Source organism: Sturnira hondurensis, unplaced genomic scaffold (genome assembly GCF_014824575.4).
Source record: "Sturnira hondurensis isolate 20B ecotype Veracruz unplaced genomic scaffold, ASM1482457v3 Scaffold0004068, whole genome shotgun sequence".
Taxonomy (NCBI): Eukaryota; Metazoa; Chordata; class Mammalia; order Chiroptera; family Phyllostomidae; genus Sturnira; species Sturnira hondurensis.
In genome coordinates, this window is record NW_028076699.1 from 8,900,043 (window position 1) to 8,922,014 (window position 21,972).

A 21,972-nucleotide genomic window follows, 5' to 3' on the forward strand; every position below is an offset into this window, starting at 1 on the left:
GAATAGGGTGGCTTTGGAGTCAGACATCTGGGTTCAAGTCGTGACTTTGCTACTTAGAAGCTGCTGTGTGACTGTAAGGAAATCACTTCTCTGAGTTTCAGGTGCGCATCTGTATCGTGGAGATAGTAAACAACTTGCCACTGTGTTATTTAGCAAGGTAGTATGGAAAAATGCCTAGTATGTAGTAGGCACTCATTAAACACCGGCAGCTGTTAAGGAGAACAGCTAAGAGTTGTAAGTGGCTAAGAGTTGCCGAGAGAACATCTTGCTTAGTTGCAGGTACTGCTCTGAGGAAAGGAGTGGTCTGGAGCGACAAGCAAATGTACAGAGCAGAGAAGTACAAAGTTTAATTTCTATGTATTTTCACGAAAGACTTACCATCTCTCCCCATGTTTTGCCCCTCTGTGATTCTGGGCTGGCACAACTTACTACCCTGGCCACAGCCTGGTGAAGCACATGATGGTAGCTAGAAAGAATGAGCTAGCCGGATGAGGCTCCCGGTTTCGTCTGTGCCCCAGCCCGGTGCCAAGGCCAGTGAGGCTGGGTCAGTGAGAGCAAGGTGACCTGCTGAAACCTGTCAGCATCGCCTTCTTTCCCTTTCTGGATGGCTCAGTGGGGCGGTTCTGCTTCAGAGATGCCCGGTGGAGGGATTAGACCATTCAGGTTTCACCCTGTACTGCACAGAAGAGAAAGAGCCCCGGAAGTCCCTGTGGCTGGCCCTCGGTCACACAGCTGGAAGGACTTGCTGGGGTTCTAGTCTAGTCCTTGTGTCTTACAGAAACAGAGACAGGGACGTGCTCGGTCACCCAGAGTAGCAGGGCCAGTCCTCGAACCAGCGTCTCCTGTGTTCTTTCTGCCACACCGCAGTGGGGGACTCTTCTTTTTGTTGTCTTGGCCGGGTACAGTCCTTGAGGCTTGAGAGTTTGGTCTGCCTTGGATTTCAAAAAAACAAACAAAAAAACAATATAGGCCAGATAATGCAATCAATGTGCATGCCTTCTCTGGGGTTTATCTGTTTTCAATGCGAACATGAGACTTTACAGAATTTCTGAACAGATGAAAAACTCTAAACTCACATCTAGATATTTTTAAAACAAGACTAAACCTTTGTAAAACATGGCATGCTTAGGTTTGCAGAATTTCATCCTACCTAACCCACACCACATTAAACTCTCTGATGCTGGACTCTCTTAATTATCCAGCATGGTTATGTGGAAAACGGGAGTTGAGACAGCGCCTCTTCCAGTTTAACTGTGTACTGCAAATTCTTTAGGGCTGCCTTCACTTTTGAGGACAGACTTGCACAGGGTTTTTTGTCCACCTGCCTGTTTTATAAAACACTGTTTGCTTATTGCCATGCCTTCATTCTTCCCCCACCCAGTGTGATGGGGTGTTTGTCCCTCTCAGGTCAGTAACAAACAACAGGTTCTCTATTTTTGAAGAGCAGCTTTTACCACATTTTATGGCTTCGAGGAGGGACCCTCTTGGGTTTATTGAGAGCTTAGTGGCCTTGATCAGCTTGTGTAGTTCAGGAGTTTGGCATCAACTCATTGGGCTTAGTTCAATTTGGGGCTATATCACGGCGTTCTAGAACATAGGCAAGGTCTTAGGGGAAAGGCGGGCACTTCGGAAGTTACGTTGATGCGCTCACCATTATCCGTGTGCCTTTCACTTCAGTTGAGGAAGTCACAGCAACTTGGTAATTTTTCTCCTGCTCCTGTAGGACAATTGGCTGGTAAGAACAGGGCCTGAGTGTCATGCAGATGTGATTTGAAATTCTGGCTCTGCTAATTAAAAGCTTCATGCCTTTAATTAGCCACCTCACTTTCTGAGCCTCGATTTCTTCTTCAATAGAATTGTTGTAGGGATTAAATACAGTGATGTTAATAAAGAATTTGGCACAGGGCCTGGGCACATAGTAAGTGCTTACTTAATATTTGTTGAGTGGATGAATGCCATTAGCTGGCTCCCTGGTAGCTCGAAAGGAGGAGAAAACTGATGCCCGAATCCTTGGTGATTTTCTTTGCCTGGAACAAAACAATTGGAAAGTCAGAACCAGGGAAGACTCTCTCTTCAGAGGCCACACATTTATTTCTGTTTACAGTGAAACATGCTGTGGTCTTAAGCTTGGAGCAATTGCAGAGGCAGGTTGACTAGAGAGTTTTCCTATCCTTCTTGAGCCAACTGCTAGTTCCTTATGTGGTTTCCTGGAATTCAAAGCCAGGAGCACACTCCAAAGCCACATTAAGATGCTGCGCGAAGTCACTTGCTGTCTTAGGTGATCCACACCATCATTAATGTGACCAGTTAAGAGTTACAGCTTCTTGCCACCCTGTGCTCAATCTCCTCCTAACACCTCACCCATCTTGCTTGGCACTGCCACATGAACCTCCCTAAAACATCTCTTTCATCAAGTCTCGGTGTGTCGGATACCCTCAGTGGTTCTCTCTGCCATGGGACGAGAGCCAGGCACGTAACCCACAGAGGCAGTCTGGCGGCTACTATTTATTGAACACTTACAACAAGAGACTTTACAGATAGGGGACTGAGATGTGGACAGGTTGAGTAGCTTGCTCATGTTCCCACAGTTAGTATGTAGCACAGCTGGAGTTCCAAATCAGAACCCCCGGTTCAAAAAGACTCTGCTGTTTTTATCAGGTCCTGGGCCTCTCTCTCCCAATAATTTCTTTGCTCTTTATGATGATACTGAAAGAGCAGTAATCTTCTGTGGACTCGATATGGATGTAAGGCATCACCTTCAACTCCGGAATAGTTAGGAAGGCCTGGGGGCTAGAGACTAGCCCCGAGTGAGCCAGTGTCCCTCAGGAGGTCGGAGTTTGCATTCTGGCGGAAGTTCTTAGTACACACTGGTTGTCATGGACCAAAAGACAAGGACCTCTTACCTAGTGCTCAACTCAGAACAGGGGTTCAGTAAGTGCACTGAGTGCAGAAAAGGATGGAACGGAGGCTCCAGGTCTTTCTGGGCCCCTCATCCAGGGAGCCCTGGACAAGGAGGAGACTGGTAAGCAGTCGGATGGACCCAGGGGCTCGTTAGCTCTAGAGGAGCCTCAAGATCCCCTGGCCAAGCGCTGGGGCAGCCAGGGTCCAGGCCAGGAGGCATGTGATGAGAGGTACCATGTGCTTCTGTTCATTTCTGGATCTTACTCCTGTCACTTGAGACCTTCTGTACCACTCAGCCTCCCTTTTCAGAGGATCCATTCAAGCCCCAAGGCCTGGCTACAGTCCCTTTCGGTTGTGCCTGGGGGTGGTTACTGCTGTGTGGCGGCTCCCCAGGACAGACAGGCCTGGCAGGGATGCTGGAGTGAAGTGGTCTTCTGCTTTGAACTTTAGGCTGGGGGTTTGGGTGTCCTTATCTATAGCCTTCATTCATTCATTCATTCAGCACTTGTTCTAACTCTGCCGTGTTCCAGGCATGTGTTTAGAGGAAGTGGAGCTTAGGCTGGGAAGCAGAGAGACCTGAATCAAATCGTGGCTCTGTACCTTTCCATCTGGGTGGCCTAGAGGCCTTCTTTGAATCTCATTTCTTCTTTTATGAAAAAAAAAAAGACTCTGGCTAGTAATACTTAATGGCAGGGTTGGTGTGAGGTATAGTAACATGTGAAGAGCCTTATGGTGGTATCTGCTAGGTAGTAGACACTTTACCAGTGGTAGCCTATTGTTTAATAAAAGTATAATTTGTATAACATAAAATCCACCAGTTTGAAGAATGGACAGTCCATTGGTTCTTGGCGTATTCACAGCATTCTGCAGCCACCTTTGCTATTTAATCCAGAATTGTCAACTGCTTCCCTCAGTGGCTGTCCCCTCTTACAGGCCACCAGGAATGCGCGAGAGTCCCGGTTTCTTCACGTGCCCCCAACACTTGTTATTTTTCTTTTCCTTTCTTTTTACTTTTTTCTTTTCTGATTATAGCCATCCAAGGGGAGTGTGAAAGTGGCATGTCATCTTACTTTGGTTTGCATTTTCTTAATGACCGATGGTCTTGAACATCTTTTTATGAGTATTGGTGCAGCCTCCTTTTTATTATTCTTCCCTAGTATTTTTGTTTGATGAGTTCCTCTCATATGGCCAAGCCAATGACGTGGGCCTTGCCCTGAGGTTGCTCACAGTCCATCGGGGAAGGTACAGACCAAAGCAGAGAGGTGCAACATAATAAGAAAATAGACTACAGAGAAGATACTTATAGTAGGTCCTCACTTAATGTCCTTGATAGGGTCTTGGAACTGTGGCAAAACAATGTATAATGAAACCAGTTTTACTAGTGACTAATTGATATAACCGAGAATTAAGTTCTTACATCTCATCAACATCATAAGGAAACTTGTGTGAAATGACGTCAGTGGAGGACCTGCTGTGTAATGTGCGGTGGGACCTTTGAGGAGGGAGGAGGCGAGGAGTGGAGTTTGTGAAGCAAAGAAGGAAGGAGGGAGGCGTTCCAGTTAGGTGGAAGAGCAGGGAGCCTTGGGTGCAGCTGGGAGGAGGGGGGCCTCCTGTCATCAGGTGGGGAGTGGCGCCCTGCCCGAGTGGTGCCTCGCCCAAAGCAGGATGCTGGGCAGGTCGCCCCCTCAAGAAGCAAGTTTCATGCAGCAGGCCCTGCTGAGCTTCGTTGTCCACCGTCTGCTTGTCTGCACAGGCTCTCGTGTTTTCAGCGCACGTCAACTCAGCTGGTTTGATCCCCACTTGAGGCAGATGTTGTATCTGCATTTCCACAGAAAAAGGGAAATGACCCTTACTGCCACCGCAGCTCGCCCTCCTTCTCCCCCTCCGAGTGGCAGACCTGGACTTGGAATCCAGGCTGTCTGGCTCCTAGGTTTTCCACACCTGCCGGCTGAACCTCAGCTCTTCCAATCTTGGCCTTCGAGGCCAAGTGTATAGAAGCGTATATTCTATACACTTCCACTTCCTTCCTCACCTCTCTTTCCTGCTTGTAATGGAACCATCTTTTGTAACCATTCCAGGTGAAGTGTCTTCCCCACCTTCCCCTTTGTGTTTTCGGTTCTCTGCCCCTGCTGTGTGTTCCAGATTCTCACTGTCCTTAGTGGCCATTGTTTAATGAGCACTGACTGTCCAAGCGCCATTCAGTTCTCTCAAGTCCTTAACATAGAGGTTTGATCATCTTTGCAGTATCCTGGCACTGTGAGTAGAAATGTTTTGCTTCACGTCACAGATGAGGAAACAGGCTCGGAGAAGTGATGTAACTTACCCAGGATCACACAGCAAGTGAGGAGGCTGCCTGAAAGGCTACCTCTTCTCAAAAGCCTGCCATGGTCTCACTGACTGAAGTGACCTCCTCCCTTGCCCTCAAGGGCCTCTAGTAGTGACTGTCCCCTTGTTCCCGCTCAGTTTTTGAGGTCCTGGATTATCTCTTCCATTTATCTTGTGTCCCCCATCTGGGTGCTTACTCTCTGTGTCCCCAGACACCAAGCTGGATCCTGCAAGTGTGAATCTTCGGTCAGTGTTAAGCTTAGGCATAGGAGGAAGAGCTCTAGACCCTGGTTACACAGTCTTGGTTCTCATACTGTTCATGTGCACTGTGACCATGCCCAACGCTGCGCTCTTCAAGATGGGGACCCTGCCTGTCCTGTTCCGCCTGTATTTCCGGGCTGATTTGCTGCATAGATGTATTCATGGACTTTACCATTTGGAACCCCAGTTTCCTCATCTGCATTTTGAAAGGGTCGAATAGGACACTCTGAGGACCATTCTCAGTTTAAAGATTAGTGTTGTGAGTTGGACTGATTGCTTCCGTCCGCATCGGTGTGATCCTGAGCAACAGAGTTTCAGCTCAGGGACACAGCGCAGCTCATCATTTCCAGTTTGGTGGCTGTATCTCAAAATTTGCCCTTGAACTTGTCAAACTGAAAACGAGCCCAGAAGCTTTGCCCCAACACATTCAGAAATCCTAACACCATCCTCTCATCTCTTCTCTCTCTCTTTCTCTTTTTTCCACCTGTGCAACCATCCACCCATCCCATTTCAGGATAACTTCATTTGCAGTACCTTCTTTAGGTTTTACATTTTAGCAGCTTCTTGGCTTAGGAAGAATCACAAGGATCTGTTGGAAGGAAGCTCTTCCCTTTTAGAAAGACCACCCCTGTGATGGGTTGTTCGTGTGTAACCCATTGGATGTCTTTTATGGACACGAAGAGAACAAGAACAGGCTTTGCTTGTGGAAGTGGAACCCACGCTCACCCAGGGAGTGGGAAGGGCTGTTTTCATCTCTGATCAGGCGGCGGTTGTTAACAAAGACCACTTCTTTGTTTTCTTGGGCAGGCCCCTTATACTCTGTTCCTTTCTTAAGCCATCCTTTGTTTTTAAATTGTATCTTTATTCACCTTATGCTTAGGGAATTAAAAGATTCCTAGCATGGTGATAATAGCAACTATAACATGCCATTCATTGAGCGCCTGCTATGTACCAGGCACTATGCAGTGAGTTACGTGAATTATCGCTTCGATCTGCCCGTGACAGAGCAGACACGTGAGCTCCGCCAGACTAAGGCCATGCCCCTTAGTGGCCATGCCACTCTGTCACAGAAGAGCTGAGGGTCACACTGAGGTTCCTCTCCAACCAGAGTCCCATCTCTGAGCAGCTGGGGTTGCATTCCCAAGATGGTTTAGAAAGGTTTGGCATTTGACTACATTCTGGAATAGATAGAAGCTTGTAGGCTTCCTTCTCAGCTTTACTAACAAGTTGTGAGGAGAAACGCCTGGCTCGGGGAAGTTGTAAGCACATGTGTAGCACGATCGCATATGCATGTACACACACACACACACACACATGTAAAGACCCTCAGAGACTGGATTTAACCACCTCCACGTGCCACCTCCAGCCCTGGACAGCCTGCTGGCCTTTGTCCGCAGTGGCGTTTGGGATACAGCAGTGGGAGCCTTGGGAGGACATAGAAACAGTAACTCCCAGAGTCTCAGTTCAGTCCCAGTAAACAAGACGCCCGTGTTTTTACCACAGGCGGCCAGTTCTGGAGTATTTTCAAGGTCCTACCTGTGGAACTCTCGTGTGTGAACTTTTCCTATTGACATGCACTGTGAGAGACAGGCTTGGGAAGTCCAGTTTGAAATCAGGGCAGGAGAAACAATTCTTTTAGGTTCTGTGAAGTCGTATGAGGAAGCGGGGAGAACAAGGACCCCTTTGGGGCTGTGTAGCCCTTCCCAGCTTGCAGCGCACTTCGGGTGCTCTCTCTGCACGTGGTCCTGGGTGAGACACCAGAGGCCTGGTGCCCGTTCCTGGGCCTGAGCTCCCTCCTCTACAAAACGAGAGTTGGACCAGTTGGTCGCTAAAGCCCATAAAACTCTGTCCTGTGATCTGATACCAGTAAAAAGGCAGTAAATGTTACTTGTTACTCTTTTTATGTCTGTCTTGCCTCAGCCTGTCCTCCAGCTGGGAGGTCCCTGTCCTTCGAGCTCTGGCTTTACCTCCATAGGAGCTGTCATCCCCTGTACGGCTGTTGGTACCTGACCTGGCGGAAAGCACCAGCTTTTTCTGGGAAGTCACTTGGCTTAGAAAGATCTCGGTTGTGGAGAGATTCATGTGCTAGTTAAGTTTAGACCAGATAGCAATCTGAAGACCACTTCAGTTCCCAGATTCTAGAATTCCATAAAAGGCCACCCTTCAAGACGTACTTAGAGAAACCTGTAAGCAAATTCATTGGACAGCGTTTCGGTGCTTTGTAAAGCTGTGACTTTAGCAACTACTCCAGACCCCAGAGTCCATCGTGCACTGCCACTGCTGGGGCCCTGCATGCAGGAGGGGGCCGGCCCCGGGTTGCTTTGCTCTTCCTTTTTAACTGGTCTGGCCTCTGTCATTCTCTAGCTTTTAAGGATATGGGCATTTTGTAGCATTTTGAGTCATAATGAACCTTGTTCTCTTGATATACGTTTTAGAAGACAAGTCTGACCTTGAAAACAGTGTGATGCAGAAGAAAATAAAAATCCCCAAACTTTCTCTCAATCACGTAGAAGAAGATGGGGAGGCTAAAGATTATGGGGAAGAAGACTTACAGCTTAGACACATCAAGGTAACAAAGTCTTTCCTTTTGTTGGAAGTGTGTGGGAGCGCTTTCAGATTTTGATAGCTAAGGGATTCTAGCCTGGCCTCCCCTCACCATATAAATGTCCCCTGATGTCACAGGTTAGGAGGGGTTGGGACAGCCAGCGTGCTTGCTGGCCAACCTTCAAGGGAGCCCTGGCTCATGCTGTGCCACAAGCATGGTCCTGTTTGCACTGTTTGCCCAGGGTCCCGGCTCCTGAAGTTTCGGAAAGCATGTTGCTTTCTGGCCCACAGCCCTGCAGGGGTCTCTGCTGAGCTCCAGGAACATTAATCAAGCTGTCCTTGGGCAGCAGTTCCAAGCCAGTCACTGTCCTCTTGCCCCAGACAGCTAAGGGTGGAATCCCTAGGAAAGGGCTGAGCCAGGTTCACAGAAGAGGGCTTATGGGCTGGAAGAGAACTTTTGCATGATGTTGCATTTCCTTTGGTGGGCACCCCAGTTGGTCTCCTCCAGTTTGGTGGGTTGGTTAGTTGGTTTATATGTGTGTGTGTGTGTGTGTGTGTGCGTGTGTGTGCGCGCACGCATTGGGTACTACAGAGGAAGGGAGGAGAAAGAAGGATGCCTTCAGCATTGACCATGGTCTGACTTTGGATACAAGGTCAAGGATATTCCCAAGGTATAATCCAAAAGATGCAGTTGAGCTTATTAGTCCATGCATCCATTGCGCCCTTCCTGTGGGCCTGGCCCTGTGCCAGTCCTTGTGGTCATGGATATTCACCAGGTGTGGTCATGCCCTTGGTGGTCTCACGGTGTTGTGGTGCAGACAGGGATCTAAAGTGATCATTACAATTTTAGCTGATGAATTAATCTAGACTACCAGTGCCTATCACAGTGCATAAAATGACAGGATAGGATTTTGTTATGGAACTCAATGTCGGAGTCATGGTTACTTCTTTAAATTTACAGAAACTTAGTGAGAAATTCAGGCAGGCTTGAACTGACACAGTTCAGTTGTCTGGAACCTCTTGTCCTCAGCAGTCTGTCCCTCCCACAAGTGCCCCCAATCAGGGGAGCCCCTGGCCCTCCTGCCCCGGGTGAAGGCCCCCTTACCCTGGTCCTATCACTCTGGTGCCCCCTCAATGGAATCTTTGTCCACTGGAGCTGGAATTTCTTCCAGCTGCTAAAGCCCCTGGGTAGTCCTGGATAATTTCTCTTTTCAATGAACTATCGTCTCTGTATCCACTGTCTTGCCAAGCTTCACCTTGGCCAGTGTCCAAGGAGAGGCTGACAGACATGGGAGAAGGAGCTTAGAGTTGGAAGTCAGTCTCCAAGTTCAGGGTCTGGCTCTGTCTGTAGCTTACCGCCTGACTCTGAGTATAGTCCTTCCCCTCTCTGAGCCCCAGTGTTCTTGCCTATAAAATGAGGGAGTTCAACTGCAGAACCTCTCAACACTAGCATATTCTTTGAACTTTTCATTTACATTTTTCAAGCCCCTGCCAAGGGCCAGTCTGGGTAGGAGTGGAGACACAGAGAAAATAAGACAAGGTTGCTGCCCCAGATGAGAGTGGATGAGAGTTCTCTGCATCCTTCCCAACTAAAGCGTTCTTAAAGAAAAGGTTACTCGACAGAATAGCCTTTTTACTCACTTTTATGTTTTTGTTGTTGAAGAAATTTGGGTGCTGACTCCCTTAGGATGACTTGGCTTGCCCTAATTTTTTCCTGATTCTTTGCACATACATGTTGAGCGCCCCCTGTGAGGAAGTCACTGCCTAGGCACTAGGGGTGGGGCCATGGCTGGGGCGTTGGGGAGGGCGGTTTCAGTGTAAGACCCATGGAAGAGGTAGAGTGGTGGAATGGAAAAAGTGCTGGCCTGGGAACCTGGAGTCTGGGCTCTGCCACCACCTGACTGTGTGACTTTGGGCAAGACCCTCCCCCACTCTGTGCCTCTGTTTCCCCATTTGTAAAATGAAGGGCTTTGATTGAGTGTTCCACGGGTTCCTCCAAGCACTGACGTTCTGTGGTTCTGTGATTCTAGGATTGTCTGGGGAAATATTGAGCCGCAGTCCAAGGAAAGTCCCAGCTGCCCTTGCTGAATTGATTCTCGTTGTCCTACACAGAGACCCGAGGGGCGGAAGCCGAGCGAAGTGGCGCACAAGAGCATCGAGGCCGTGGTGGCCCGACTAGAGAAACAGAACGGCCTGAGCCTGGGCCACAGCACGTGTCCAGAAGAGGTCTTCGTGGCAGCCTCACCGGGCACAGAGGACATGGACAGTCTGGAGGAGGCCGCCGTGCCCCGGGCTCTGTACGAGGAGCTGCTGCGCACCTACCAGCAGCAGCAGGAGGAGATGCGCCACCTGCAGCAAGAGCTGGAGCGGACGCGGAGGCAGCTAGTGCAACAGGCCAAGAAGCTCAAGGAGTGCGGGGCGCTTGTGTCCGAGATGAAGGAGCTCCGTGACCTCAACCGCAGGCTGCAGGACGTGCTGCTCCTAAGGCTCGGCAGCGGTGAGTGCCCCAGGGGCTGCCTGCCGCTGCGTACAGGTGGGATGTGTGGGGCAGCGCCTCCGCCAGGAGGACACAAGGGAGAGCAGGCCAGGTGCCACTAAGGCCAGGGAAGGGCAGAGGCTTGGCTCAGCAGTTACCCTAAGAAGAACTGCTCCCCGCCCAGTAAACCTGACAGGAGCTCATGAATGCAGCAGCCTCAGCAATCTAGAAAATCCAGAACGCAGTGGGAAACACCGAGAAGTGTGGCTCAGAGAACAAGAGTTCACAGAGTGTTTGCCACCACTCACTTGGGCATACAGTCAGCAAGAGGCAATGCCAGGGCTTCCAGGAAACCTCTCCAAGGTGGTTTTAGGATATATTAAAGAGATCTACACATGGTCCTAAAAAAGTCATTCCTTTGAGTCAGAAAGTGATAAATGCCTTGGGAGTGATGTAGATAAAATGTAAAGAGAGCTCAAAGGATAGGGAGGGGTTATTTCTAGCTGAGGGAGTCTGCAGGAACAAGGGAGGCCTTGAACTGGGCCTTGAAGGGGGGGAGGGGTTAAGGGACCAGAGGAGGCTGAGGACGCAGTCGCGCACCACGGGAACACACCTGGAGCGCGCTGAGAAGAGAGACTGCGAATGTGGTCTGAGGGCAGAGAACTGAAGGCTTTGAAAGGAGCACCCGCCTGTGGTGTCTGGACGTGTTTTGGTAGGACTGAGAGGCATTACAAAGCTTTTGAGCAGAGAGGCACATGACCTGAGGAAGATTACTGTAAAGAAGTATAAAGCTCCTTTGGTTTGCTCATAGAAGAACTCAGACTCATATTACACCCGGTTTTAACAAACAGGGTTTTTAGGTTTTCTCCTCTGCCATGGTTTAGAAGTAGAAATAAGGGGAATTCTGAAAGATCCTGAGCTTGACAGCAGGAAGAAATGACTGTTTACTGTAGACGAAAGACAGAAACAGTTTCAGAATGCAGGAACCCAGAATTATAGAAGACAGAGGCCAGTCAGGTTCGAGGAGAGCAGTATAACACACGTCTATAGCCTCCACAGCCCTGAAGACCGTCACGGACAACCCTGCATCCATGTGCCGTGCTTTAAAAAGGGAGTCATCTCATGTGGAAACAAAAGCTCTGTCCCTAGAGTTTAAATCAAAACCATCTTGTATTCAAGAAGGAAGTTTCCATTATCTCGATCGCAGATTTATACATTAGGCCTCATTCCTCTTTGAAGTTGAGATAAATGTGCTCTTACCCTACCTTACTTACATTTATAGGTGTCCTTTACTTTTTTTTTAATCCTCACCTGAGGATATGTTTATTAGTTTTAAAGAAAAAGAAAGAGAGAGAAACATCGATGTGAGAGAGAAACATCAATCAGTTGCCTCCTGAATCCACCCCGGGGTTTAGGCCTGTGGATGGGAAGAGCCTGGAAAGATCAAGGTCAAGTCTGTCTAAGTGTTTTAAGACGAAAGAGGTGTATACTGACACAAAGTGCAGAGAGTCTTACTGCCCCGGAGGTCCAGGAGTGGTTTCTGGGACCACTCAGAAACAACCTTACGTGGTTTCAGTGCACGACCACGTAAGACAGGCAGTTTCCCTGGGAGTCGGAAAAACACTGTGGGGAGCTGGTGCTATCATGCTTCCCCTCAAGGAGTGTACAAAAGGCACGGTATACACAGTGCAGAGAAAACGCGTTATTCATCTAAAGGCCAGGACACACGTGGGAGCCAGTGGCCGGCTCATCCCTGACCTGAGTCACTGTCATCACCACAGTGGGATGGACTGATCGAAATCAGCTCAAACCACAGGTGTGCACACAGTGCCCACCATTTGCAGTGCCTGTGTTGGGGGCTGCACAGCACCCCAGAAAATCACACCCCATCCTGACCTATGCAAGCTTACAGTCTATCAGTTCACACTTACAGTTAGTCAGAGACTGAGGATGTGCTGAGTTTTCAGACGAATCTGCAAAAATATAGTGAAAGGGTCTCTACCATAGGGGAAGGTCTCTTTCCATGGAGCTAGTCTAGTCCCTGGGACCAGGCTTGATTCAAACCCCAGCTTCCTCACTTTCCAATTCCGTGGCTTTGGGAGCCTTCTTTTCTTTCTTGCACAAATATTTACTAGTCTTCTGCTGTGTGCCAGGCTTTCTGCCTGCAATTAAAATTTTGATTTAAGATTCAGCCCTTCTTGCCCTCTGCCCTTGAGGAGCTCAAAGTGTCACACATGCAATCCATGGTGGCACAGTGCATAAATGCCACCATAGGACAGACGCACACAGGGCTGTGCGACAGCAGAGGAGGGCACCCGCTGAATTTGGGGGGTCAGGGAAGAAAGGCTTCCTGAGAAGAAATGACTCTGAGCTGGATCCTGAAGGAACAGTGGGCGGGAAGAGTAGGCAGAGAACACCTCTCAGTCTTGATGTTCCCATCTGTAAAATGGAAATAACAGTGCCCTTCTCACAGCCCTGTGACACACTGCACAGTGAGTGCCTGGCATTCTGTCAGTGCTTCATGGCTGTGAGCTCCTTTTCCAGACCATTTAGTGAAGGGGCAAAGACGGAGGTTACTTTGGTTTTTACCTCTGGTTCCCTAACCAGTAACTGGCTGTATGACTTTGAATGGGTTAACTCACTTCTCTGTCTCTGGATCTTTTATTTTAGAAGACAAAGGGGTGTATATATGTAGGTTCACTTGTTCATTTGTTCACTCACTCAGTTCATTCAGTATCAGCCTAGAAACTTGGGGATATAAAAAGAAGGCTAAGACATGGAAGTTGGGTAGGGGGTAGTGATGTGGACACATAAGTAAAATTCTAGGGGTGGGGCTAGCATTTGAAGTAGATTTATCTTTTGGTGAGTTTGGGAAGGAAACCATCCCCCCTCCGTTGTAACAGCTCCTGATCCATACCAACGAGAAACCTAGAGTAACACAAAGAACAGCCAGAAAGTGGCTGAGAGACCCGCTTGGATTCTGGGCTCGACGGCACTCTAAGGAGCACATCCTGGCCTGCGGTTGACATGTGGCCTGGGCTGTGCTGTACTCTGTCTCCTGGGCCTGGCTTGAGCATTGTTCTTGGAGGCCTGTGCTTGTGTGTTTTTACATATTCCTCTTGCCCATGGGCCCAGCTCGACAGCCTTTGTCCACCTGGAGTGCAGAATCATTCCTACTGTAACAGGCAAATTCAGAGATAAGGAAGGCCGCCAGCAGGTCAGGAGATGTTCAGTTTTAAAAGGGAGGCTTCCCATTGGAAAGGATCATTGCTGACTCTCCTAGAAGTTGGGGCCCTTCAGGCGGTGGGTGGGAGGGGGCAGAGCGCAGGAGCCTTGCCTCTTGAGTCTAAGGGGATGTCAGGGTGGCAAGCAGGTCACCTAGCAACCAGGAGTACCTGGCGGGGATGGCAGCAAAATGGTGTAAGATGTTTTAGAGATGTCACTGGATGGCACCCTTTTGTTTGTGCATTTATTCATTCTCTCATTCCATAAACTCAAAATGAATTTAATAGGAAAAGATTCTCTAAAATATGGCGTCATGGAGTTGTGGAAGGACTTAGAGAGGATATAGGCTATTACCCTCCTGTTGCTGATGAGGAAACAAGCCCAGAAAGTGTCATGGGCCTATTTTCAGGGGTCCCCTAACACCTGTTCCCGGGTCCTCTCTCTCTGGGCCCTCATCCCACCTGGCCTTCTCTTGTTCTTGGGACATCATCGTCACTGACATGTGACCCCTCTGCCCTACCCTCCACCCCGGAGGACATCTCTCTGGAAAACAGAGCTTCCCTTTTGTGTGCTCTTAGCATGGAAAGCAGCACTCTCCCATGGAAGGGACCTCCTCCTCCTCCCCTCCTCTCAGAGCTCTGTGGCCGTGTTAACATTAAGCGAGGAGGCAAATGTAAAGAGCACAGCAGTCCTTCCTTATCCATGGCTTTGCTTTCTTTGGTTTCAGTTACCTGTAGTTAACTGAGGTCCAAAATTATTACATGGAAAATTCCAGAAATAATTCATAACTTTATATCGAGTGCCATTCTGAGTGGCATGATGAGCTCTGGCCCCATTCTGCTCTATCCCACCCTGGACAGGAACCAGCCCTGAGTCCCGAGCGTCCGCGCTGCACACACAACCACCCGTTAGTTACTCAGCTGTCTCGGTTATTAGGCTGCTGCAGTACCACAGCACTGTGTTAACAACCCTTATTTTAGTTAATAATGGCCCGGAAGTGCCGGGGTTAGTGATGCTGGCAATTCGGATATGTCAAAGAAAAGCCCCAAAGTGCTTCCTTTGAAAGAAAACTGTCAAAGTTTTCTTTGAAAAAGAAAAATCATAGTACACATAGGGTTTGGTGCCATCTGCAGTTTTAAGCATCCACTGGGGTCTTGGAACGTGCCCCTGTGCGTAAGGGGAGGCCACAGTACAGCCTGTGACCAGCATGTTGTAAATGTTCAGTAAGTGTCAGTCCCATTTTCATTTCCTTTCTTGCTCACTCTCTCCCAAAGGAGTAAGTGCTGGGGATGCAAAAAGCATGGAGATATTCTGATTTATAAAGTACAGATTTACTTGTGTATATATCCATTTCTTCATTCACTCATTCATTCATTCATTCATTCACTCAACACGTGTTTATTGAGGGTATGCTTAATGCCAGGACTGTGTTCGATGCAGGAATATAGATGTGAATAAGGCAGTCTTTTAAAAAATTCCCCAACTTGGGGTGGGTAGACTAGTGTTTATTAAACTGGGGCTTGGCAGACTACCCAGACTTCCAAGGGAATGAGGGGAAACAGAACAGTGAAGAGCCTGTTGCAAGGGTGAGCTCTGATGTATGTGAAGGATTAAACTCCTGGGTCTCTCTTGATTTCTCCTTGGCTAGATTCTTTGTTCTTAGAAGTCAAAGACAAGCCTTAGATATCCTTCTCAGTTTTTAGCATTGTATGTACCTCTTAGGTAGTTAAATTTATTTTGGTGAATTCAGGTACTGTTAGTTCAACAAAGGCTCAAAAGGGCTGTGTGAGGAATATAGGGAGGATATAAAATACGTGCCTTCAAGATGCTTATACAGCCTGGCCCTGTACCCGGATGGTAAAAGCATCGTCCTGATACACCAGGGTCGCAGGTTCCATCCCCGGTCAGGGCACATACAAGAATCAACCAATGAATGCATACATAAGTGTAACAACAAATCAATATTTCTCTTTCTGTCTGTCTCTCTTTCTCTCAAAAAATTAATTAAAAAGAAACAGATGTGCACACAGTCCAGTGGGCAGCACAGACACGCACACAACAGGATGCTCGGCAGAAGAGCAGGTGGAACTGAGCATGTGATGGTTCGGAGTGTGTGCACTTTGTCCGGGACGGCAGGTGGAAAGGACGAGTCCTCACCAGAAGGGGCAGAGACTATTATAATAAAGGTGATTCACACACACGTGGCACTTTACAGGTTCCAAAGCACCTCGATATTTTTATATCATTAGACTGTTCCGATAACTTCATTGCCAGGCCAGGTATAAATTATTTTCTCCATTTGAGAGAAGAGAATGCAAAAAGAAAAGACAATGTCCCTGTTGGCCAGATCACAAGCTGGTGGAAATTTTTGAAGATGGGGGAAGCCACTGTGGCGTGCAAATCTATCTTGGCTCTTTGGAGCTGGCTTTCTATCACCTCTGTTCCCCTCTGGGCTCTTGCCTTGTGTTCTGCCCAAAGTCCATGAAAATGCCAGCTTTGATCTTTAAAATCCTTTGCAGTCTAAGCTAGATTCTTTAAGCACAGGTCTCTGATGGTGTCTTTGAAAAGACAGCTAATATCAGCCAAATGCCTCCTGTTGGCTTCCCCTGTACTGGAAGCAACCAGGGCTTTGGCAACAGATATTACTCGGGTTTGACTCTCAGCTCTTTAATGCATTACCTGTGTAACTTCAAGCAAGTGGCTTAACGCTTCTCAGCCTCTACGTTCTCCTCTGTAAAACGGATATCTTCATGCCTACATGGTACGGGCGGGAGAGCCTACTCAGGGATGAAGAGCCTGCATGGGTCCTGAGGTCAGAAATACTCGGGCTTTGAATCCCGGCTTCTCCACGAGCTGATCTTGTTACTTTGGGAAAGTTACTTAACTTCCTGGGCCTCAGTTTCCTTACCCATGAAGCAAAGTCAATGATTGCACCAATTTATGGTTCATAAGAGATTTAAATAAGCAAATGCTTATAAAGACTTCTCTGCCCACAGGCCTGCACACATAATGAGTACTCAGTGGGTCCCACAGTAATGATGTGAGATCATGTGAGGATGCATGTGGCAATGTGAGTACAATGCTTGGCACATCAGAGGCACTCATTGTCCTGCATAAGAGCACGGGTGTGGTTGTAGGGTGTATCTTAATCTTTGGCCAAATCCTATGTCTCCTGGAGATTGTCACCTTCCCTTATAAGTCCTCAGAAATCATAATTGAGAAGTCCACTTTATAGCTATGCCTAGACTTGATTTCAAGTTCGCTGGTCTGCAGTTTATAGATTGCTTCCCCAGGCCCACATTTCCTGGGCATATTTTCATCTTCCCAGCTCAGGTCCTGGGCCATTCCTTTGAGACCCTTGATTCTTCAAACATCACTCGTTATGGCCCAGCTGCCCCATGGCCCTGGCCTGTTTATCTCAGAGCTCTTTTCCGTCTGCTTCATCCTTCAGTTCATTCTCACCAACAAGCAGGAGCTCTCACAAAAGCTGGGCTTTGAGAGAGAGCTGAAAAGGATGGGCGAGACATTCAGTCGGGTCAGGTTTTCTTATCTCCGTTAGTGAGGGCAGGCCTAGGAGGCCACAGCCTGCCACCCACCTCTGTTAGTGGTGGAGCCCTGGGCCAGAAACCACAGTGCGCTTTGCCTCTGAAAGATCTACCGGCAAGGACTGGAGTTGTTTCTCTTAAACATATGGGTCATCTTCCACTTGGAAGGACTCATTGCCCTGTTCACTGAATCAGAAGTAGCTATAGTTCATGCTAAACTATTTTAAGAAATGCTTTCAGAGTGCAGGACAGTGTAAGACCCTTCTTGCTCCCTAGAGCTCCTTGTTCTGGGGCAGTGGGGCTGAGGGACAGCCCTGCACTGTCCTTTTGCTACCCACTCAGGCAGCAAGAACATGCAGGGGAGTGTTTCTCCACTGCCAGCATGGGAACGTGCCTGCTGGTCTTGCCAGCTGGGTGTGCCCGTGTAATAGGCTTCTTTGCTGTGGGATTTGCCAGTCAGAGAAACTGAAGAGGGAAGGGTGGGCAAGTGTGCCTTCTGGGCAAGGGCTGGCCTCTTTGAACACCTGCTTGAGGGGCCCGAGGGTAGGTGCTTCTCATACATAAAACAACCTTCGCAGTAGATAAGATCATTGAATAAAATTCAGAGGTTATCTTGCCTGAGGGCACACTGCCAGGAAATGGTAGAGCCAGGTTTCAGTGGGTCTCACTTTTCCAGGCATCAGGTGGGCGTATCACACAGGTTCTCGGCCCCTGTGCTTGGCCAGTGGCCTGTCTCCTGCCTGCCTCCTGCCTCCCTCTTGATTATACCCCTTCATATACTGTACTGCGTTCTGGGATGGCTGGACTCTGGAGCCATTGGATAGGATATTTTCTGCCTAATCCAAGAGCCCACCACTTTTTCACAGTGTTAGCCTTGCCAAGTTCATTGTCCTCAAGATGCCAACCAGAAAATTCTTAGTTTTTTTTTTAATAGAAATTATCTCTTTGAAGAGAGCCTAATCCCACCTCTCATCCCCATCTTATTGATGGGAACACTGAGGACCAGAGAAGAAATAGGACATGCCGATGCCATGTGAACTCTGAATAAATCAATCTTCATGAATCAGTGAAGATTAATGTTTAGTTGGGACAGATGGATGGAATCAGTCCAGCCACCAGGGTTCAGCAAGTCCCAGAGGACCCTCTCTTGCTGTTCCAGGTGGCTCTGAGTTTGTTTGGAGGTAATTCTTAAGAGTCTCAGCACCTTAGTCCTGTAAGGAGTCCCAGAGTCCATGTAGTCCAGCCTCCTACACAGGACAGAAAGCAGCTCCCTGCCAAGTGGTCACACAACCTCCAGTAGTATTCCCCTAGAGGCAGGAAGTTCACTCACTGCCCTCCAGTGTGGCCCATTCCACTACCGACACCTCTGCCTGTAGGGAAACATTTTGTTCCAGGCCCTGTGCTGGGCACAGGGGAATCAAATAGTTAAGACCTGCTTCCTACCTCAAAGACATCACAACCTCGTCAGCTGACAGTGGGGATGCAGAGTGAGCCTTGCTGTGTGCCTGTGCTCGGGGCGTAGGGAGAGGAGCCAGAGGGAGGCTCCTTCCTTGATGAGCAGGCGTGCTGAAGGTGGCCGGAGAAGGCGCCCAAATGAGGAACTAGTCAGATTTAGCCAAATGAAGAGGAAGTGAAGGGTATCTCAGGCAACCAGGGACCCTGAACAGATGGGGAACGATGAGAGAGGCTGGTGTATTCAGGAACTTAAGGTCGTTTCTGGCTGGGCTGCCCAGTGAAGAGGTGGATGGGAGGGAGAGACGAGACTGCAGGGGTAGGCGAGAGCATAGAGACCATGCCAGCCCCCCTGCAGGTGGTGCACAGGGCACCCTCCCTGCTGGAGTGACCTGGTGTGGGGTCCCTCAACCTCTCCGAGTTACCATTGCTTCTGAATCAGGCAAGTCAGTCAACAACCACTAAGCAAAGATGAATTCCAGAAGATTCCTGCTCTGGAAAGGTTCATGGCCTAAAGGGTAGATTAAGCAAGGCCAATGTCAGGGATTGATTTGGTTGGGAGCCATCAGCCACTCAACAGAACTGTCTCTCCACGACTTCTGCCCTCAGGCACTCACAGCAGCCCCTCAGCGATCAGTCTTACTCCCACTTATTCCCACCACGGCCCCTCAGCCACCCAACCCAGCCTGTTCTGGTCCAGGACCAGAGGCCAATCTATGTACATTCAGTGCCTGGGCAGAAGCTTCAGGGCTCAGGGCAGGGCGGGCCCATGCTGATTGGCACGCCCTTGCTGTTTAGACTCGGTCTGGGCCCAGATTGTTGGGTGGGGAGGGTGGTAGAAGAATCAGAGCTGAGAAACCAGCCCAGTTTTCTCTGATCACCAGCTGGCAAAGGACATGCTCAGAGCTCCTAGAGGTGAATCCTAGTGAGTGCTCCTTCTCACCGCCCCACCCCCTGCACCATTATGGAGTTCTTCATGGGCCCCCTGGGAAAGTCAGGGAAGATCAGAGATGAGCTGAGGGCCCATAGGTTGGGCCTTATGTGAAAGCTGGTGGAGCTGAAAATTGCAGTTAGCTGAGGAGGCGTAGGATAGTGGGAAGAGGAAGTCTTTGGAACGCAATCTGCACCCCTCAATTTGAGAGCTCACCCTCTGTCTGACTTTAAACAAATTACTTTACCTCTCTGAGCCTCTACAGAGATTAGAAGATCTATTTTCCAGGACATCTGTGAGCATTAATTTCTTTCATTCAACATGTAGAATGAGTGTTGTGCTCCAGGAACATTGTGCTGGGTTCTGGGGATAGAGCAGTGAACCAGACTGTGACTGTCCTTGGAGTGTCACTTCCAGCCAGGGGGACATTAAATAATCTCAGGACAGTAGGGTGAAAAGTCCTACAAAGATAAAAGGTATTTTGATGGAAGGTACCGAACAAAGAAGACATTCAATAAGTGCCAGTCACCTGTCCTTCTCAGGGAAAAGCATGTGTCATTTGAAATGGGCATCTGTAATTCCTCAAAGGTGGGGAATTACCTTGACCCCCCGCCCCACTGTGACTGGGGATCTGGGCCCACTTCTGTCACCCCTTTCTGCTGTTCTGTGGTTCTGACTCCCCAAGGGTCTGGTCGCACTGTGGGGGCATCTATCAAGCCCAGGACCTCAGGCTAGAACGACTTCTCGTGCCTCTGCCCAGCCAAGCCTGCTCGAGCCCTCCCTGACCTGGACACTCAGAGAATGGACAGGGAAGAGAGAAGGTCCTGAAGAGTCACTGCTTACTGATCCCACCCCACTGCCTGCCTGACCACCCCTCCACCTTCCCCACATCTTACTCACCCTTCCAAGTTCCTGTAAGAGTTCACCTCTCCCCTGAAGCCTTCCAGGATCACTGATCCAGTGGTGATCTCTCCTTCCCCAGGTCTGGGCAGATCATCCTATTGCTCACTTCCTGGTCAGTGAGGGTCAATTCCATGCCACTTGCTTTAACTCCATGATGGTAACTACCCCACCCCTGCCCTGCGCACCCAACAAGCTCCTGCCCATCCAGCCATCCTTCTGAAGACTTCCTAGTCTCCTCCAGATGTAGTACCTCCTCCTTTGCTTCTGTTCCCAAGTCTGTATTCGCACCCTTGTTAGCAATGCGGGATGGTGATGATCTGTTGCCTGTCTCTTTCCACTGCTGGACTGTGAATCACGGCCTAGCCCAGGACTGGCACTTAGTAGATTTTCACTGAAGGAGCGGGACCATGCTTGTCCCCACCCTCGCTGGGAGCATGATGGGACTGAGAAGCAGGTATGTAGCTACAGCAGCAGGTGAGAGTGGCCGATGCCCTTTCAGAAGGGGTGTGGGGTTCACAGAGGGAGGTCTGGGCCAGCGCCCAGCCTTCCCAAGACCCTCGAGGGCCTCCTTCATTGTTATGTAGCTGTCCCCAGGCTCAGGTCCTGCTCAACCAAGTGGAGTCACCTTTTCTTTTCTTCTTTTTTACCGTCTCTGGAGGACCTCTGCTGCACTGTAGGTATTCTATGTGCATTTAAGAATTTTGACTTAATTCACTTTGCATTTATGAAGAAACTAGAATTACATGGATAGCAGAGAAACTTCCAGAAGTAAATGGCAGGATTCAATACTTCTTTAGAAAAGTCTAGTATTATCTAGTATCTTTTCTATTTCAGCAGAAATCAGAAATGGTATCCAATGTCCAAACATATCTGTTTTGAAGACAATTGATGGCTGAACATTCTGGAAGTAGCACAAGCATTAGCTTACAAGAAAGGTTTTCAGAAAGAATAGTATTGGTCCAATTGAAGATAAACAAGAAGAAAGAAAGGTGTGACTCGTTTGTTCGTTGTGCCAACAAGCAATTGCCAAGCCCCTTACCCTGTGCCACGGTTCCCATTCTTTGGAATGGGAAGCCACTGCGGCTAGAGGAGATGAAGTAAATAACAGCCAGGATTCACCCCCTGTTGTGCCGCAAGCGTCGTGCCTGTCCACCGTCCCCGCTCTCCACATGCGACGCAGCAGTGTGTCTCCGGTGCAGTCCGGGTCTTCTCCAGGACTGAGCCGTGCCTCTTCCAGGGCCTAGACCTTGCTGTGCAGCAGGGGGCTGTGCGGGCACCGGGTTGGGGGGTGACTGAGTGAAAAGACGAGCACTGCCTTTTCTGCTTTTGTAAAAAGCTTCCTTCATGCAGCTGGGAGATTTCTTTCCATGGGAGCTACATTGCCCCCGAAATAAACCTGAAGTGGATCA

At 49.0% G+C, this 21,972-nt stretch overlaps 1 protein-coding gene across 3 annotated transcripts in view; it reads left to right on the top strand.

The window, feature by feature from the left end:
• Positions 1–21,972, top strand: part of LOC118985015 (BEN domain-containing protein 5) — a 1,089,084-nt gene that overhangs the window by 870,558 nt on the left and 196,554 nt on the right. For 2 of the 3 annotated variants that reach the window (XM_037043321.1, XM_037043323.1), the window contains exons 2-3: positions 7,923–8,056; positions 10,144–10,528. The exons of the other annotated variant lie outside the window; for it this stretch is intronic. In XM_037043321.1, the coding sequence (XP_036899216.1) occupies positions 7,923–8,056; positions 10,144–10,528 (519 nt within the window). The remainder of the gene's footprint in view (positions 1–7,922; positions 8,057–10,143; positions 10,529–21,972) is intronic. 3 annotated transcript variants of the gene reach the window in all.